This window comes from Betta splendens, chromosome 17 (assembly GCF_900634795.4).
Source record: "Betta splendens chromosome 17, fBetSpl5.4, whole genome shotgun sequence".
In the NCBI taxonomy this organism is placed as follows: domain Eukaryota; kingdom Metazoa; phylum Chordata; class Actinopteri; order Anabantiformes; family Osphronemidae; genus Betta; species Betta splendens.
In genome coordinates this window covers 14,590,183-14,607,270 of record NC_040897.2, presented here as the reverse complement: position 1 = coordinate 14,607,270, position 17,088 = coordinate 14,590,183, and the positions used below count along the sequence as shown (strand labels likewise).

Genomic DNA, 17,088 nt, shown 5'->3' with positions numbered 1-17,088 from the left:
ATAACATGATGTGAATGACTTTGAAAATGATTCAACTGATAAATGAAGCAAATTAGATTCTTTAGAAAAAAGCTCATGATTGATTCTGCTGTTGAAATACTGTAGATGTAAAAGCAATGTTCTGCAATTTGTACCAGTAAGTTCAGTCATAAAAGACAATCACATTCATCAGCGAGGCAGCGGAGTAAAATCAATGACAACCGGGACAAATGGGACGTATCACAGTAGATATTTATTTTGCAGTCAGTTTGCGTTGCACAACCTGGGACATAAATGTTGGACACAAGAATGCATGTAGCACACGACACTGCTGCAGATAGAACAAAGGTCAGATGAAGGTTTTTTGATCTTCTTTTCAACATTTAAGTTACTTACAGTAAATTGCCACGTATGCATTTACACATACATACTGAATACACACTCTCCACTTTTCACACACACTCTAACAGCAAAAATAACTACAAAAACACCAACATTACAGATTTTAGTCATGGGTTCCACCTATGTGCCAAAATATACATAGTGTATACGATCAAAAAAAGACATCATTTGTACATTTGCAAATCGATAGCAGGCGACATTTAAGAGCTGCAGAGCAACAACTGTACATTCAATAATTTATAGGCAACACAGAAAACCACACTCACACACTGAAACCACCTCAACGGGCACCGATGCCAAAGAAAAAGGCTTCTGAGCACAGAAATATGCCACAAGGACAAAAGCTTCATTCAAAACAATAAGTTGACAGTTTGGTAAAAACATTTGCAACATTAATGCTCAGACAAGAAGTGAAGGTTGAAAGGAGTCAGAACGGGGCTGGTTGTAGATTTATGATACTTTAGCTTATGCTAACTGGTCATTGGGAGCAGTTTCAGGTTGGTTCCTCTCAAGGAAACACACAAAAGAATGTGGCATTGACTTGGTCCTCTCTCATCACAGCAAATGGTAAACATTTCCAAAAGTATCTAATTATTGCTTTCGATTAATACATCAAAAGATTTGCTTTGCGATCACTTTATGATGGTAAAGTATTTTTTAAAGAGAGGTGTGTTGAGTTTGCTTGATGTTGTAGTGAGGCAAACTAGTTTAACATTTATCTTATCTCAGAATAAACTGTAGTTGACAGTGTATCATAAAAAACAAAGCAAAAACTTTTTTTTTCAGCCCTGATGATTTTCACAAATTGCAGTAGAGTGGCTTCATAGATCCAGAAAACAAAGTCATAAAATACACGTGATTACAAATTACATCAGTTCCTCAAACACACGCCGAACCTTTCTACCAAACCGAACTGAAACGCTTTGCTGCCATCTGGTGGCAGATTCTAAAGCAAACATTTGGTCAACTACGCGTTTTCCATTTGTTTTTCCCCCTCACAGACAGTAACAGCTTTGACACATGGTCGTTTCCATCTGAGCCGGTTCCGACTCAGAGTGACGGCTGGTGATAGAACACGTACGAAGCAGCAGAGTGGTTTTGATTTCACCCTCGCACACACTTTGTGTTTTATCTGTAGTAGTTGTTTCACCTTTCGGAGGCTTCCAAGCAAAATAAAACCATCTTCTGGAACCTGTGAGTCACGTCAGCAGTTATATGTACACTATCTTACTTTTCACAGGTTACAACAATTTTTTAACTCGCTTTAAACCTTCTACATTTTTATTTGCAATTAGCATTAGTTGTTGTTTTTTCTTTTAAATTAACCAGACATGGGTCAACACATGTGTGTCACCGTTTATGGCACATTGGCCAAGAAAATCAATCAGAGTAACGACTTTCCACATCAGTCATACAGCTATTATACAGAAAAGCATGTATACTGTACATTGGCTGATTTTACTTATACAAGGTTTATGGAAAATATACATCCTTATTTTTATAAGATTCACACATTTTGAATCCATCCAGATGAAAGTACGAAAAATAAAGTTTTGCACATGATGGAAAAATCCTCCTAAAGCAGTCATTTCACATGTGAATTGTCTCCGGAAATGATTTTCTACCAGGACAGTTTTTTTTTAAGAAAATGGCACAAAACCCTCAGATTGTCAAGAGCTGTCACAATAAAGCATTTTGTGTTGAATGTTACAGCACATAGTGACGTCGTGTGTATTGTGTTTGCACTCAAGTCTCACAATCACCTCTAATAGATTAGAGTGATATTCAGAAAGCTCGAAAAACTAATTACCTAGCGCTGTTACTCAAGTCCCCACTCGACTGAAAAAAGCTCAGCTGGACTCTTCACACATGGTATTTGAAAGAGAAAAATAACTATTAGAGTGATAAATAAGCATTTTTTCTGTTTTTCTTGTAGACATACACAATAAAACGCATAATTTGAAAAGTCACTGACAGTAAAAGACATCACTCTGTACATTCTTCATCTTTGTGTTATGTGATCGCTTACCTGTAAATAAAAATGACTATTTGTGACAACTAGGCACTTTGAATGTAGATGGTTGCTATTACACCTTATAAAATCAAGAGCTCTTTAATTTGACACCAAGTTAAAGCTCATGTGAAAAGAGAACGAGACAAAGAGTCCCGCTGTCTTTAAGAGCGTGTTGAGGCTTCGATTCACAGCCAACAATCTAACACTGCACATATAAACCTATGGCACTATGTGGAGCTTTGGGTAAAAGCATCCAAATCAATGGCACATGATTGTTTTCTGTTCACTGCCTGTAAAAATATATATGATGGATCTGTGAAAAAAAATCTACCTGGAGGCAACTACTGAAGAGCTCTGCACTAGTTTGGGATAATTCAGCTCAGGGAGTCCAGTGTGTTTTTTGAGTCAAAATTTAAAAAAACATTTATTTTCTAACTAATTCACCTTTTGAGTTCCAACTTAGGACACGTTGCTTTCTGTCACCCATTTGTTTTGGCACCATGCTCACATTTTTAATATAAATAAATAGTTGAGAGTGGGAAGGATCTTTTGGTTCTTGTGATGAAGTCTACAGATCTGGGCTCCAGTTCCTTTTGTTTGAAAAGGTCATTACAATACTGCATTATGTAAAAGAAAAAGGAAACATCTGGTTATAGACACTAAAACTATTCACAAAGTTCAACGTTTTTAAGTAAATATTTTTTGACATACTTTGTACTTACGGCTGGTTGTAAAAAAATCTTCAAATGTAAGATGACATATACAGCATTTGTACAAGCAAGGCAGAGGTTTGGTTGATATTTAACTTTGGACTTAGATCAGATCCGATCCAGTCAAACAACCTGTATGGCACTTTGAAGCATATTTAATTTACACCAACAGCCAAAAATGACCCCTAGATTTGACATTTAGTGAATTTTCACAGCTAGGAGCGTTTCTTTTGCACCAAAATACAGTTGTGTACATTAAACAAATTATGAGTTTTAATTTAGCATAAAATTTGATTTTGAGGCATTTTGCATTCATTAATCACAAAGGATATCAATCTAATGAGAATATCTGAGAATACTGAAATATAAAAAGAAATCTACTTTCACTGTGTATTCAAATAATAGGAGTTAAAGCCAGTAACGCACCGTAATGAATAGAAGAGGTCTCAGGGGTCACTTTGGTCTGCTCTGGTTGGTCTGGCTTATGAACGGCACCTTGAAGGGGACTCTGACCAGTCAGACGCTCAGGTGGGGAGGCTGATGTTGGCGTTCTCCGCCAGCGGGCTGGACATGCGTATCTGGGAGCTGCTCTTGCTGAGGATCGACAGCTGCGTCCCGCCGTTCACCCCGCTGCTCGCCAGCGAAGGGTGTCTCTGCTGCTTCAGGTCCACAGCAAAGTACCGGTTCACTGTCCAGCTGCGCCATTTCCTCTTGATCTCCGACTGCACCTTCAGGAAGAAACTTCACAAGGTCATTTTAATGTACCTCAAGCTGCACCAGCCTTGTGTTGCTTTTTGTTAAACAAACACAGATTTACAAAGATGTGATTTATTCAGATGCATTAATGTGTCTGATTGTAACTGTGGCAAAGTCCTACCTCTCCGTTGAGGAAACAGTAGAGGACGGCCACCACGAAGCCCTAAAGAGCACAACGAAGCACCGCGAATAAGAGAAAACAGTCTGAGGTGGGAAAGAAATCAACAGTCTGATCGCGGCTGCTGTAAGACGGACTATACAACGCAAACAGCTTTGACAGGCAGAGAAACGTTGACTGTGTGAAAAGTAGCAGTCAGAGCCAGGAAATTATACCCTGTCACGAAGAAAGTGCACGTCACCGGTAAAAGCAAAGCATCTAAAGGTTTACTTGTGCTTTTCTGTCTGACTCCAGTGTGTTTATAGAAATCCCAAATAGCAGATATTGAAGGCTACAGAACATGGATAGGATATATATTGTATAAGCAACTATGATGTCAGAGAAATTATAAATGATTTATATTTTATTATATTCAAATGACAGAAATAAAATAGTAAATATTTAAATAACCTAAACTACTGTAATGATTTGGTTTTATCTATTCAACCCCAAAAAGCTTTACATCACTTACAGTTGACTCAATAAAGGCTCCATGCAAAATGCTTTAACATTGATTTGTTCTTTGATTCTAGAATTATTGTATCTGTCTTTAAAATTACTTTAAAAATTACTTGTCCAACATGAAAGTGTACGAACCAGCCACAAACAACTCACTCACTCACTCACTCACTCACTCACTCACTCACTCACTCACTCACTCACTCACTCACTCACTCACTCACTCACTCACTCACTCACTAGTCCCCGTAGTTCATCTGCTGGTATTAATACTTGATGGAAAGCGGATGTTTAATGGGCTGTAGCAGCTCACCTGGAAGGATCCCAGTCCCAGTTCAAAAACCAGTCTCTCCCTCTTGCTGACGTCTTCAGGTGAGAAGGCGAACACAGTGTAGTGAATGCCAAACAGAGGTATGAGCAGGAGGGTGGAGCGAGCCAGACGCCTAAACACACACACACACACACACACACACACACACACACACACACACACACACACACACACACACACACACACACACACACACACACACATACAAACATTTCATTTCAGAAAGTTGAAGAGGACTAAAACATGTTGCAGCAAAACCAGATTCATATTGTTGTGGACATGCTTCACTGCTGCTGGACATCTAGATGTGATGTAAGAAAGGAGCCACTGATGCAATGACCTGACACATTCAGACCTGAGTTCAGATTTATTTTTAGTGAGATCTAAATTAAAATTCTTTAGTCTTTTGTAATAATCAGGACAAATAAAATAAATAAATAAAAATAAAAATGTAGTTTTATATTTAATATTATACTTAAATATTAAATATTATAATAACATAATATTTTACTAAACTCAAATCCCATGAAAAGTCAACAGTGAAAATATTCTATTAACAATTATTGTCTGTGAATCTGAAGCTTAATTTGAATAATTCTCCTGAGTCGTCGAGCTGCACTGTTTGCCAAATACACACAAAAACATAGTATTGCCCTATAGGTGACAAGTTTTAACACAACTTGTATTTTAGGTGAGTTAATGTGAGATACTCTGAAGTAAAAAATACTCTCTGAGTAATGATACTGAATAAAAATCTATAAACAGCGTTCATCATTATAACAAAGGTATGAATTTCTGTTCAACAAATGGCCTCACAGCTCAGTCTGTCACTTCTCCTCAACCATCTGTTGCACTTTGTATATTTTAATCTTTTAATGGGATTTGCTGATGTGTCCTAATCCTTCGTGATTTAAAATGAGATGAGGCGAAAATAAAAATGCTGATGTACTGTTGTAGTCACACAGTCTGAACACAACATAACAGAACACAACAGATACAATCTACAACAAGCAAAATGGGCACAGTGTTTTCAGAGGGCTGGTTTGACTGCGGGATGATGTTCTGACCATTACCACTAAAAACAAATTTATTTATTACCCATAACACTGTGTGTGTCTGTGTGTGTTTGTGTGCATCCATTTTGTAAGCCATAGTCGACATGTAGAGATTTTGAGATAAATTTTGACCATCTTTTGAATTTTATTATTTTTGTGTGAAGTTCCAGATTTGATTTAAATCCAAGGTTGAAGAATATTTTTAAAATCATTTCAATGTTACTGTAAGTGCCTGTTTCAGCCATCTAGGGGTTTTTAACACACACACACACACACACACACACACACACACACACACACACACACACACACACACACACACACACACACACACACACACACACACACCTGACAAGGACAAGAACACAACAACACAAAGGGTGCGTGAGGACATTCATGGACGTGGGGCATTCCCTACAGTTGCTTCCCACCCTAACGTTACCCATCACCACCGAATGCCTGATCCTAACATACTGAGTGGCTTAACCCTCAAAACGCCCTCTGAAGTTATGAGGACCTGCCAAAATGTCCTCACAATGATGGCACAGTGTCAAACGTAAGCATGTCCACGTAATGTCATAATAACAGGTACACAGTAACACACACTTACAGTGTGATTGTGGATAACTCTGACATCCTGCACGAATGCTGAACAGCCTGCGTGGGCTCACTGAAGCATTTCTGTGCACAGCTGCTACACAGCACAAAGACAACATAACAATACAACAAAGACAATGTCTTTAGGGACACGGACGCGCAATCTCACTCTCACACACTCACACACCTACACACCTGCACACACACACACACACACACACACACACACACACACACACACACACACACACACACACACACACACACACACACACACACACACACACACACACACGCACAGGTCTAAGCAGAGGATGAGAATGACATCATCTCATCATCAGGGCCTCCAAAGACACGCTCCTGTGGGAGCAGAGCGGGTGATGTCTGGCTACAGTACAAACCCACAATGAGGCTAGAGCTTTCTGCCAACAGGTTTCACAAATAATGATGTTCTGAAGTGTCTAGGAGGACATATTAGATTTAACTATCACACAAAACTGGCACAGCTTCTCTTCAAATGGTTTGTGTTTTAAGCTGGGAGCAAGAATTAAGAGACACTTTTCACTGAAAAGAAAGTCCAGACATCATCGTCCTGGCTGATGCTTTTTATCATCATCATCATCACTTTAAAATTAACAGAGACATTAGCAATGTTACTTTTACTGACAAACACACGCACGCACACAGACACACTTGAAGATATGTTTATAGATGTGATTAGTGTAACTTACAGGTAAATGCTAGATTCGTTGCCTCCTATGTCTGGGGACTGCAGCTTCTGGACCAGGATAATGATGATTCCAATGAAGAGGACGAAATTGATCTGAGAAAAACGATTGATGACAAATGATTTTGTAAAATCTAGAAACTCTACATGAATCAAATTTTGTTAAAGCAAACGATAACGGGTGATAATTTGTAAAAGGGAATTTGACTTGAATGAACATGCCGTCGTACCATTATGGAGGCCACAACTGGTCCTTTAATTACCCACCAGAGGGCAGTGTTCTCATTTGTATCCCAGCATCTAGAAGGAGAACAGTGTTCAGTGTTCCATCATTGACTACAAATCTCATTCTTAGCTTGTTAGAAACTCAGATAGTTTCAGTCTACCCAGGTGTGGAGGTTCAAGATGTGAATGTGGAAAGTAAACAATGTCACAATAAAAGAAATGTTGTGTAGAGGACACTGAATGAATTCTGTTACATGCTTTAAAATAATAAAAATAAACATGTAAATATCATATTTATATGATAAAACAAACCTGAACAAAAACACACAAAAACAACAACTCAGATGTGAGAAGTGCAACCATTAAATGTTCTGTATTGTACTGGGACGTACCCAGTGTCATGAAAATGCAGCCTCAGAACTGCCCAGACCGTCACACAAATGGTGGGAGTTCCTGTGAAAACAATAAAGAGGAAACAGTCTCTGTCAGCACAAAAGAACCCTAAAACAAAAATCCAAACCACAACTCCTCACAATAAAAGGTGAATTGACTTATTGGCTCCGTCACTTCCGCCACAGCGGCCATGCAGGCGTTCAGTGCACTCACCCCATCCCACTATGGTGTACCAGTAAAAGTATCGCCTCTCGGGGAAGAAGGTCTCCACCAGTAGCGTGAAGAGATACAGGCCTTCGATGAAGAGCCAGAAATAGTTGGACATGACGCAGTAGTGGAAGAACACCATCACGGCTTTGCAGGCCACCTACACACCAGCACACGGGTGGAGAGGCATTAGTGCAACGCGGCCGTCTTCACCTCCATCTTGATTCCATTTATTGCCTGGTTGTGTGAAGCTCGTCATCGTGGGGGAGAAAGCTCTGCTGGATTCTGTTATTACTCACAGCAAGCGGAGGCCTGTTTAACGGCAGTAACCAAGAAACCAGGAATGCAAATCACAGCGTTTCACTTTCACCTCGGACCCTATTACCATTCATTGTCCTCGTTGCAAACTGCGCCTCCGATTTCACAAGCAGCTGTAATGGCCCATGTTCACGCCAACGTTTCAGCAGGGCTGTGATTCTATATCATGTAAATGAGCAGAGTGCGAGGGGGTCGTCCTATTATGACACTGATGCGGGTCCCGGAGCGCCGCGTGTTGACCCCAGAGCACTGTGATGACAGCAGTGGAACAAGTGGACGTCTAAAACAAGGGGAGAAGCAGCCAGCGACGCGCTAATGGAGCTCCAGCGGAGGCTCGGCCTCGCTGAAGCCATTAGCGCAGCTAATTAGGTTTATTTATCAGGCCTGCTTAACAAAACTCAGCAACGTGTTGTCACCAGACAAAGGCCAGGAGCTCGCTCTGCAATTCTAATGAGGCCGTACCTTCTGGTCTAATAGCATGTTCGCCTTTTGTTGAATTTGCATGTGACTGAAGTTCATCCAAAGGTGCTTTTGAAACAGCGACGCGTCTCATGCTTCACATGGGCAAAGCCTCCATTTGTATCTCAAACAGAACAGACTGGATTGTCAGCAGAACCCTTTCACGCTGCTCTTTACAGGGATCCAACCATAATGTGGAACATATTTCTGCTGCCAGTACTGCTGAGTGCTTACTTAGAACCTGCCCACAATTACTGTGTGATTGTGGATCATTTAGAATAATAGAGGCCTCGTTTTCCAATTATGTGCTTCAGATTTAAATGAAGGAAACAATTAGCGGTGCGAATTAAAACGACCCCTTCATTAATGCCCAGTCCAGCGTCGTGTCTTTGTCTCCCCTCTTGAGGAACGGCTTCGCGCGTCGCGGTGCGATTGAACACTGACCATGTGCACGGAGCAGTGGTCGCTGTCCTCCTGCGCGTACAGAACGCCGTCCTTGATGAACACAGAGATGGCTCTCAGCATGAAGGACACAAACAGATTCATGTGGATGAAGTTCCTGGTGCAGTGGAGCTTCCTGAAGCCAGAAGGCAAAAATAAAACATCCTCATACTGTTTATTAGAGCCGTAAACAGCAGCTATACACATACTACATATACCTGAATCTGCAGAGAATGACCATGGCTGTAGTCAGAGACACCAGGGATGTGCTGTAGCCGACCGTGTACAGGGCCTTCACTGACGCGTAGTACATGCCCTAATGGGAAACACACTGTTAACGGAGCATTAACGTAGAAGGAAGCTTAGAGTGTGAAATACACATACTGGGTTGGAGGTGTTGTCGTAGAAGAAGAAGCAGACATCTGCATAATGAGGGAAAAGGTCCGACCATCCGTCTTCTGTGCAGTTACGACTCACCTGCACCATCTCTGAGAGTAAAGCAGACACACATACATGTGGACGCGGCTGCATGAAGCTCAGAGCCATTCTGAAGTTCGACGGCCCGGTTCCACTCACTGTCCACGGGCTCAGTGATGTCATGGAAGACCTCCGGGCAGTTGACCACCACGACGTCGCCCACGCTCGCCGCCTGCCAGCAGGTCAGGTTGTCCCACATCCAGGGGCATCCTGGGAGTCAGGCTCTCCGTCAGCACAATGCAGTGTTTAAAGCGCAGCTCTGAGCTCCCGCACGCAGCGGCGCCGCTGAGTGGACTGTGTCTGAGCGCGGCCGCGTGCACGGACCTTCCTCCTTTCTGCTCGGCTCCCTAATCTGTTTTGGTTCTGTCTGGTGAGCCGGACACCAAGCCAATTACCTTTTAAAGGGCAAATAGGAGCCAAATGAGCCGCGCCGAGCTACAGGGAAAGCGGCTAAATACAGCGAGCGCTGCATCAGCGGGTGCAGATTCACGAGGGCTGCAGACTGATCTCAGGCCAGAGTTGGTCCATCAGGACATTTGGGTTTATTTGTTTAAATATAGAAGTGAACCTCGATCAGACTCAACGCGAGCATCGTTCGTCCAAACGGGCTCAAACAGAGCACATTTTCCTCCGATCTGTTTCTTTGATTTTCTTTAGGCCCCGGTCGAATTTCCGCAAACCTGGCACTTTTGCTTCCTCTCCAATGATTAGCTGTCAGCAGAAACACTAGATAGTTCCTTCCGAGGGGCGGGAGCAGACGGTGTGAGTTAAAGGGTCGAGGCAGGTCAAAACCGGCTCAAAATGCATCTAAAAACCAATAAAAACAGTGCCCAGCAAAGAAAACCATAATATGCCTGAAAAAACAAATCCAGTCTTTTTTCTGAAGCAACATCTTTACTCCAGCTCAGATTAAGTGTTTCTAAACCGGCGCTGAAGCGATCGCATGCGAACCGTGGAACGACTGCAGGACTTGACCTTCAGGATGAACAATGAGTTGAACTCCTCCCTAAACCGTCCGCTCCTAATCTTCTATGTTTGTTTCGCCCTCAGCTGCCGACGGAGCTGCGAGTCACGGTGCAGGAAGGAAACGCAGGCTGTGGCGTTCGCTAACGAAGATCACAATCCTCCGCCAGCAAAATAATTGCTTCCGCGCCGGTCGCATTCCTGTGTGTGTGGAAAATGAGGCGAGAGAAATGTGAAGGCAGCTCAGTTCAGTGAGTGAGCGGCCGGTGGTGCAGGGATTCATCTCCCATCGTCACGTGTCCCTGACCTTTTCAGGAACGATCGCATGAAATGAAAGATGTCACATTGTCCAGTATAAAAACAAGCCTCTGCTTTGACTTGTAGCAGATGCTTGACTTCGAGCAGCAGGTCCGTGTTTCCGGAGCAGAACAGAACGCATGCACGCGCAGCCACACTTACCTAACTCAAGGTCATTGTGCTCCATGATCCTCTCCATGCATTTCTCACGTTCCTGTTTGATGACGCAGTGCTCTGAGGCCGCCTGAAGCAGAGACACAAACACACACTGACCGACTGGTGCAGCACCCGACACACAAACACAAAACACAAGCCGTTGGGCCCTTTTGGGGCGACGCTGCTGGTGTTTGCATCATCTGAGGAGGTTTGCTCATGAGTGAGTTGGGTTAGCAACAGGTAAGACAGATGACAAACGCGTGCACAAGCAGATGTGATCAGCAAAACGAACTGGGCTGATGCAGAGACGAGTCAGACATAAATGCTCCGTCTGGCTCAGCATCGCTACTGGATCAGTGTTTGCAGGTCGGAGGTGGGTGTTTTCTGGATATGGAGGTAAAACTTTTAATGTCTAAATCAAATATTTCCTATTCTCTGCTTCTTCTCTTAAAAGATCAAATCAAGACCCTGAGCAATTGGATTGAATTGCCTTTAAATTTAGCATGTCTTCATCCATTGACAAGCCAATAAAGGAAGACGTGGGAGGAAGCGAGGAGCCGCTGTCTGATGAGGGAAGCGGTTTACTCAGAGGTGCTGGAGTTGCTTCATATCTGTCATCCGCCTCATAACTCTCGCTCGCCCTCGAAGCCGCTCCGTTGCTTCCTCGCACGCAGCTCGCTCGCTGTCACGGTGAAATGATAGGTGTCCCGGCCCTCGGAGCCACGGCTGACTCATCACTCCCAGGCCTCTGATGCAGACTCACTGCCAAGATGAGATAAGATGAGGTGGGGAGTGTGTGGCCTCTCTCTGCTGAGCTCCACATCCACATAATTTGCATAACGCATGGATTATGGGAAAACTTCATTAGCGTTATCTGATGCAATTACACAATCCAGACAAAACACAAACTGTATCCGCCTCATCCTGAAACAAACATCATTGATTCGCCGCTCGTCACTGTTGTGCGATCGCATGCATCGAACCCGACACCGTATTGTTAGAGAGCTGTTTGTTTGCACCCGCAGCCAGCATCCACGTTGCTAGGCAGCAGGTAACCATCTAAGAGACACTGTAGACGAGGCCTCGCGCAGCGGAGGAATAATTGGATGCAGATGTCTGAATCTGCTTTGCATGAAGACAGGCAGGTCTGCGTGGAGGCAGCGTGGAAGCTGTTGTTCACTCAGTCCGTAGGGAGCTGGAGGCAGGTTGGACGCGTCACTGCCTGAAAGCCACAGGACGCGGCTGCAGCCAGGTTTCATCGCTAGCCTCAGACTGTGGCTGGAGCGACGCTGGTCCGTTTAAAGGTGAACCCCATTACTCTGAGCTCGCGCTTGGCTCCGGACGCGGCCGTGACTGTGTCCCTGCACATAAAGCAGCCAACAAACGGCGGGTCCTCAGGCTGCGTGTAACGCTCTGCCTCCTCTCAAACAGATGTCTGTCTAGATAAACAGTCCATGAGGCTGCACGTTTCCCTCCCGGGGCCATTCTGCAGCTCCAGCAGCGCAGATAATAAACGTCCCATTCGACGCCGCAGACCACTGGCGCGGCCCCATCGGACACAGAACCAGTGCATCACGGCCGCCAAAGGTCAGCGTCACACACGCAAAGGTCAGAGACGGTGATGGACGCTGGAAGGTCAAAGGTCGTCATTAACCGCCAATGTGACTTCATCAGTGACCATTATGAAAGCATCAGGTCTGTGTGTGATGCATCTGTGTAGCTCCTCCCACACGCGCTGCACAGCTCTTCCATTCTCGTTTTGATTTCACCAATAAGTGAATCACACAAGCAGCTCCATCCTTGTTCTGCGTTTGAACTGATGGAGAAGGTCATTGATAAACAAACTGAAGCCCCCGCACAGACCCACACATCAACACACAGACGACTCACCAAAGGCAGCAGAACGATGGCAGTCAGCAGGTAGGTCATCGTCTCTGAGGGCGTCACAGTATCTGCGTGTGTGTGTGTGTGAGAGTGTGTGTGTGTTTGTGTTCACAGCGACGCAGCGAAACTGCTCTTGTCGGCGTCGTCACGCTTCTTCAGCATCAACGGCTCTGAACTGTAAGACACAGGAGGAAAGGAGCGCGTGAGAAAACACCCTGAGCCCCGACGCGAGGCCACGGCGTCAGCGAGCTTCGAGTGCGAGGCCACAAACACAAACAAGATGCAGATTAAAGCTGTTTGACGCTCATGTCCCACGCACGTCGCTGGAAATACGTCTGTAAAGTGTTTCTGCAAACATTTCGCCTGCTAAATGTTTAAAATGCCAATGAAAAGTGTATTTGTTGTAAACAATGCTCTGCATCAAGACCAAACCACTGACTGGATCATTAAACGAGTCTCCGCATGTGGAACAACTGTTTGTGCGACAAAGCAAACGTCAGTAAAAGCTGGGTTCATTATAAAAGACACAATGCAGCTGAAAAGTCATAAAAGCCGAGGCGTCGCTACGACCCACAGTCCAGCAAATGAAGCCAGCGATTCATTACCACACGTCTCCTAAAGTGTGAATCAAAGCAGAAACCTGCAACCGATGTTGGATTTATGAAACAAAATGAGAGTAATGTTGTGTGTCTGGGGTCTGACAGTGAAAACCTCCTCAACCGACCGCCTTTCATGTCTTACTCATCAGCTCAGCTTCCCGAAAACTGTGATTCACTACGAACACAAAGCGCAGCGGCCAGAACCAGACACACAAACAGTCACACACGCAGTCACACAAACACACACACACACACAGTTACAAACACACACAGAGTCACTCACACACACACACACACACACACACACACACACACACACACACACACACACACACACACACACACAGTTACAAACACACACAGAGTCACTCACACACACACACACACACACACACACACACACACACACACACACACACACACGCGCACACACACACACACACACACACAGTTACAAACACACACAGAGTCACTCACACACACACACACACACACACACACACACACACACACACACACACACACACACACACACACACGCACACACACACACACACACACACACACACACACACACACACACACACACGCACACACACACACACGTCCCCTCACCGAGCTGCATCATGCACACAGACATATTCTGCTGTGTCCCTTTCCCTCTAGTACTGAATCCAATTACCTCTAAAGCATCTCTCGGATGCTTCATCAAGTAAAAGGACAGACTGTGCTCAGAGGCAAAACCAGGACATATAAAGGAGCTGGACTCAAACATTCAAGCAGAACATCACAGATTCAGACACATGAAATCAATGAACTCCATTTCTCTTTGTCTCCTTAAACCAGAACCCCTCTGGACCCGTGGCGCTGGGGGCGGCCAATAAAGTTAGAACCCCCAGGTTTCAGAGCAAATCCATATGACTGTGCATCGATGATGCACTGATGCAGTCCACAGCAGACGGGATAAACACGCGGGTCCCTGCGTGTCCCACACGTGTGACTCACTTCAGCTCCGGCGTCTTTACGCAGGAGGACCCACATGTTTGACGGTGCCCCATCTTTATGCCTCAGCATCAGCCGCCTCCTCGTGGCTGCTGAATTCCTGGCAACACCGTTGTGTATTAATTATTTATTCACAGTTTAAAACGAGCCCCGTAAGACCACAGAACGCGTCTAATGAACCCAAATCCGAGCCCCTCGACGCCGGTAAACGCCGCAATAACGCAGCTTTTCCACACGTATGGAGCCTCACGGACCGTGACGCTGTCACGACGGCGGCTCGGCATCTACTTACTGTTGATGCAAGATGTCCACAGATGATCTGAAGACACGCAAATATCGATGATTACGATCGGAGCGCGAGGGATTAATTATCCTCACGCCGCATCACGCGTAAAATGTACCGCTCCCGTTTATTCCCGCAGTCGCCCGTTCGAGGCATCGATGCACACGCGTGACCTTCGCGATGCACATGGAAAAGCGTCTGCAGCCGACGCGGCCGCCTCGCGCTCCCACTCCACATCCAGCGCCTCCGTCGTGGAAGGAATGCGCGAGTTTCTAAGAAGACGCCTCGGCCGATCAGCCGCAGCGCGTGGAGGCGCGTGGACGGCAATCCACGGCAACTTACCGATGCGCGATGTTCAGGGGCGCAGGTGTCCACGAAGCCGTCGGTGGCGACGCATCCCCGCGTTTGGCTGAAGAACTCACTCACAAGGCGTCCTGGAAACGGGGCTGCTGCTGCTGCTGCTGCTGCTGCCGCTGCGGCACCGCGACAAGGTGCGGAGGGGGAGGCGGAGGGTGGTGTCAGTTCCTCCGCGATTTACGCCTTGTCCAACGTAAACGCGACAGCGACAGACAGCGGTTCAGTCTGCACACAGAGGCTGAACTTCAAGAATAGTAACACGGCGTCGCTAACGGGAAAGAGAAAATCATCCTGTGCCCTCGTGCGCGTGGGACTTCAATCCAAAAACTATTATAGGACTATGACGTTTGCGCCTGCGCCTCCCAGACGCCCCAAAAGCCCCGGTTCCCCGCTGGGTGCAATTTGTGAGGCACTGAGCAGACTGACGGTGCCGGTGTGACTCACGTTTTTAATATTCTGGACTTATTGCATGTTTCCAACAGAAACCCAGAGCTGAATGCGGATGTATCAAACAAACAGCAAGCGTGTTCCCACGGAGGAGGTCCGAACAGTGGTCGGAGAGCCTGTTTCCTTTCAGCACCACGGACAGCGACCGAGCACACGCTTCAGGGCATCAGTGACCTGAAAGCAAAACCTGCCGAGGTCAAACCTCGCATCCACTAACCAGAAAACCTTTCACTTTCAATACATGGGAATTAATTACATTTACAGATGGCTGTGATCTTGTGTGTGTGGGATTACAGAGAGAATGAATGAACGTAAAGAGATGAAACAAAGAGGCTAAAAGGTAAAAAGAGAAGCAGGAAGCAGGAGGCTGAACATGAAAAGATTGTTCTCAGTGTCCAGGGGTCAGCGTTCATCACAAACTGATCCAGTAATAATAAGGTGGATTGCTTCGTGTGTTATTTGTTGCTAAGCCCTATTTCTTTACATGTGGACCCACTCTCTGAAATCTCTAGATATTTTTCTGATGCAGTAAAAGACACAGTGTCTTGAACCAGGACATTAAAGTGACTGATCACCAGGCTGACGCCCTTTGATGGGTCGGCCATGAATCAATACAGAGTGGAATATTGTTCAATCCTGCCACGGCGTGGATTTTCTCAGAGAACGAAACAGGAAACAGGAAAGGCCACACAAAGTGCCTCGGAGCCACGAGACCCATCAAATGTATTAAAAGTGGAGGCAGAGAAATGGACCAGTCCGGATTGGCTGATGGGCAGTGACGCATGTTTTCTGCTGTTCCCACAGCGTTTTAACACGTACTGGACCTGCCTCAAGGGCATCAGCAAAACACTTCCATTGACAGAAATTCCAAATGTCTCTGTCGTTACGCTCTCTCCAAAGGTTTTTCTGCAGCAAAACAGCAGGTGAGATGGATTCGAGCCGCGTTTCCATGGCAAACGCTCGGCCGCGTCTTCCAGTGGCTTCGTCGTCCTTAATGAACTTTGGACCGAGCAGCGCGGCAGATGCAGCGCCGCACGGCAACAGGCGAGAGGAAGCGAGGAGGGAGAAGTAATTACTGGTTGAGTTGGAATTTGCTGAAATATCTCAAATTTTTAGTGATGGCAGAATAATCAACACAGAATTGTTGGTTCAAGGACTCAGTGACACCGGTGGCAGATCACAGAATTCATGAATGTAATAAAGTCTGTCAGGGACACACACACACACACACACACACACACACACACACACACACACACACACACACACACACACACACGTCTGCATATTATGGATACCTTTAATGTATGTGGACAAATTCAATACCATTGATTTGCTTGATTGACATTTAAATAAACTCTCTTCGGAGCAGACTTGCCAAGAGGCCCTATTG

The 17,088-nt window shown here is 45.1% G+C and overlaps 1 protein-coding gene across 7 annotated transcripts; it reads right to left on the bottom strand.

The window, feature by feature from the left end:
- Positions 1 to 212: 212 nt before the first annotated feature.
- Positions 213 to 16,921, bottom strand: adcyap1r1a (adenylate cyclase activating polypeptide 1a (pituitary) receptor type I). 7 transcript variants are annotated; one of them, XM_029130974.3, is made up of 15 exons: positions 15,234 to 16,921; positions 13,014 to 13,182; positions 11,130 to 11,211; positions 9,807 to 9,917; positions 9,615 to 9,718; positions 9,449 to 9,546; positions 9,234 to 9,366; positions 8,019 to 8,172; positions 7,805 to 7,865; positions 7,418 to 7,487; positions 7,192 to 7,283; positions 6,474 to 6,554; positions 4,791 to 4,920; positions 3,983 to 4,024; positions 213 to 3,846 (listed from the first exon to the last, which is right to left on the bottom strand). In XM_029130974.3, exons 2-15 carry the CDS (start codon positions 13,050 to 13,052, stop codon positions 3,622 to 3,624), a joined length of 1,422 nt encoding a protein of 473 aa, XP_028986807.1. In that variant the 5' UTR covers positions 13,053 to 13,182; positions 15,234 to 16,921; the 3' UTR covers positions 213 to 3,621. The 7 variants fall into 7 exon arrangements, with proteins under 7 accessions (XP_028986807.1, XP_028986806.1, XP_028986809.1 ...); XM_029130973.3 differs by having other exon boundaries at positions 6,474 to 6,557; positions 15,234 to 16,919; XM_029130976.3 differs by having other exon boundaries at positions 213 to 3,833; positions 15,234 to 16,915.
- Between the last annotated feature and the right edge of the window lie 167 nt (positions 16,922 to 17,088).

Coding starts and splice junctions, on each gene's coding strand:
- adcyap1r1a (XM_029130973.3), bottom strand. CDS start 13,052: ATGACCTACCTGCTGACTGCCATCGTTCTGCTGCCTTTG. Junction 9,918..11,129: donor GCACAATGACCTTGAGTTAG/GTAAGTGTGGCT, acceptor CCTGACTCCCAG/GATGCCCCTGGATGTGGGAC. Junction 9,547..9,614: donor ACGACAACACCTCCAACCCA/GTATGTGTATTT, acceptor GTTTCCCATTAG/GGCATGTACTACGCGTCAGT.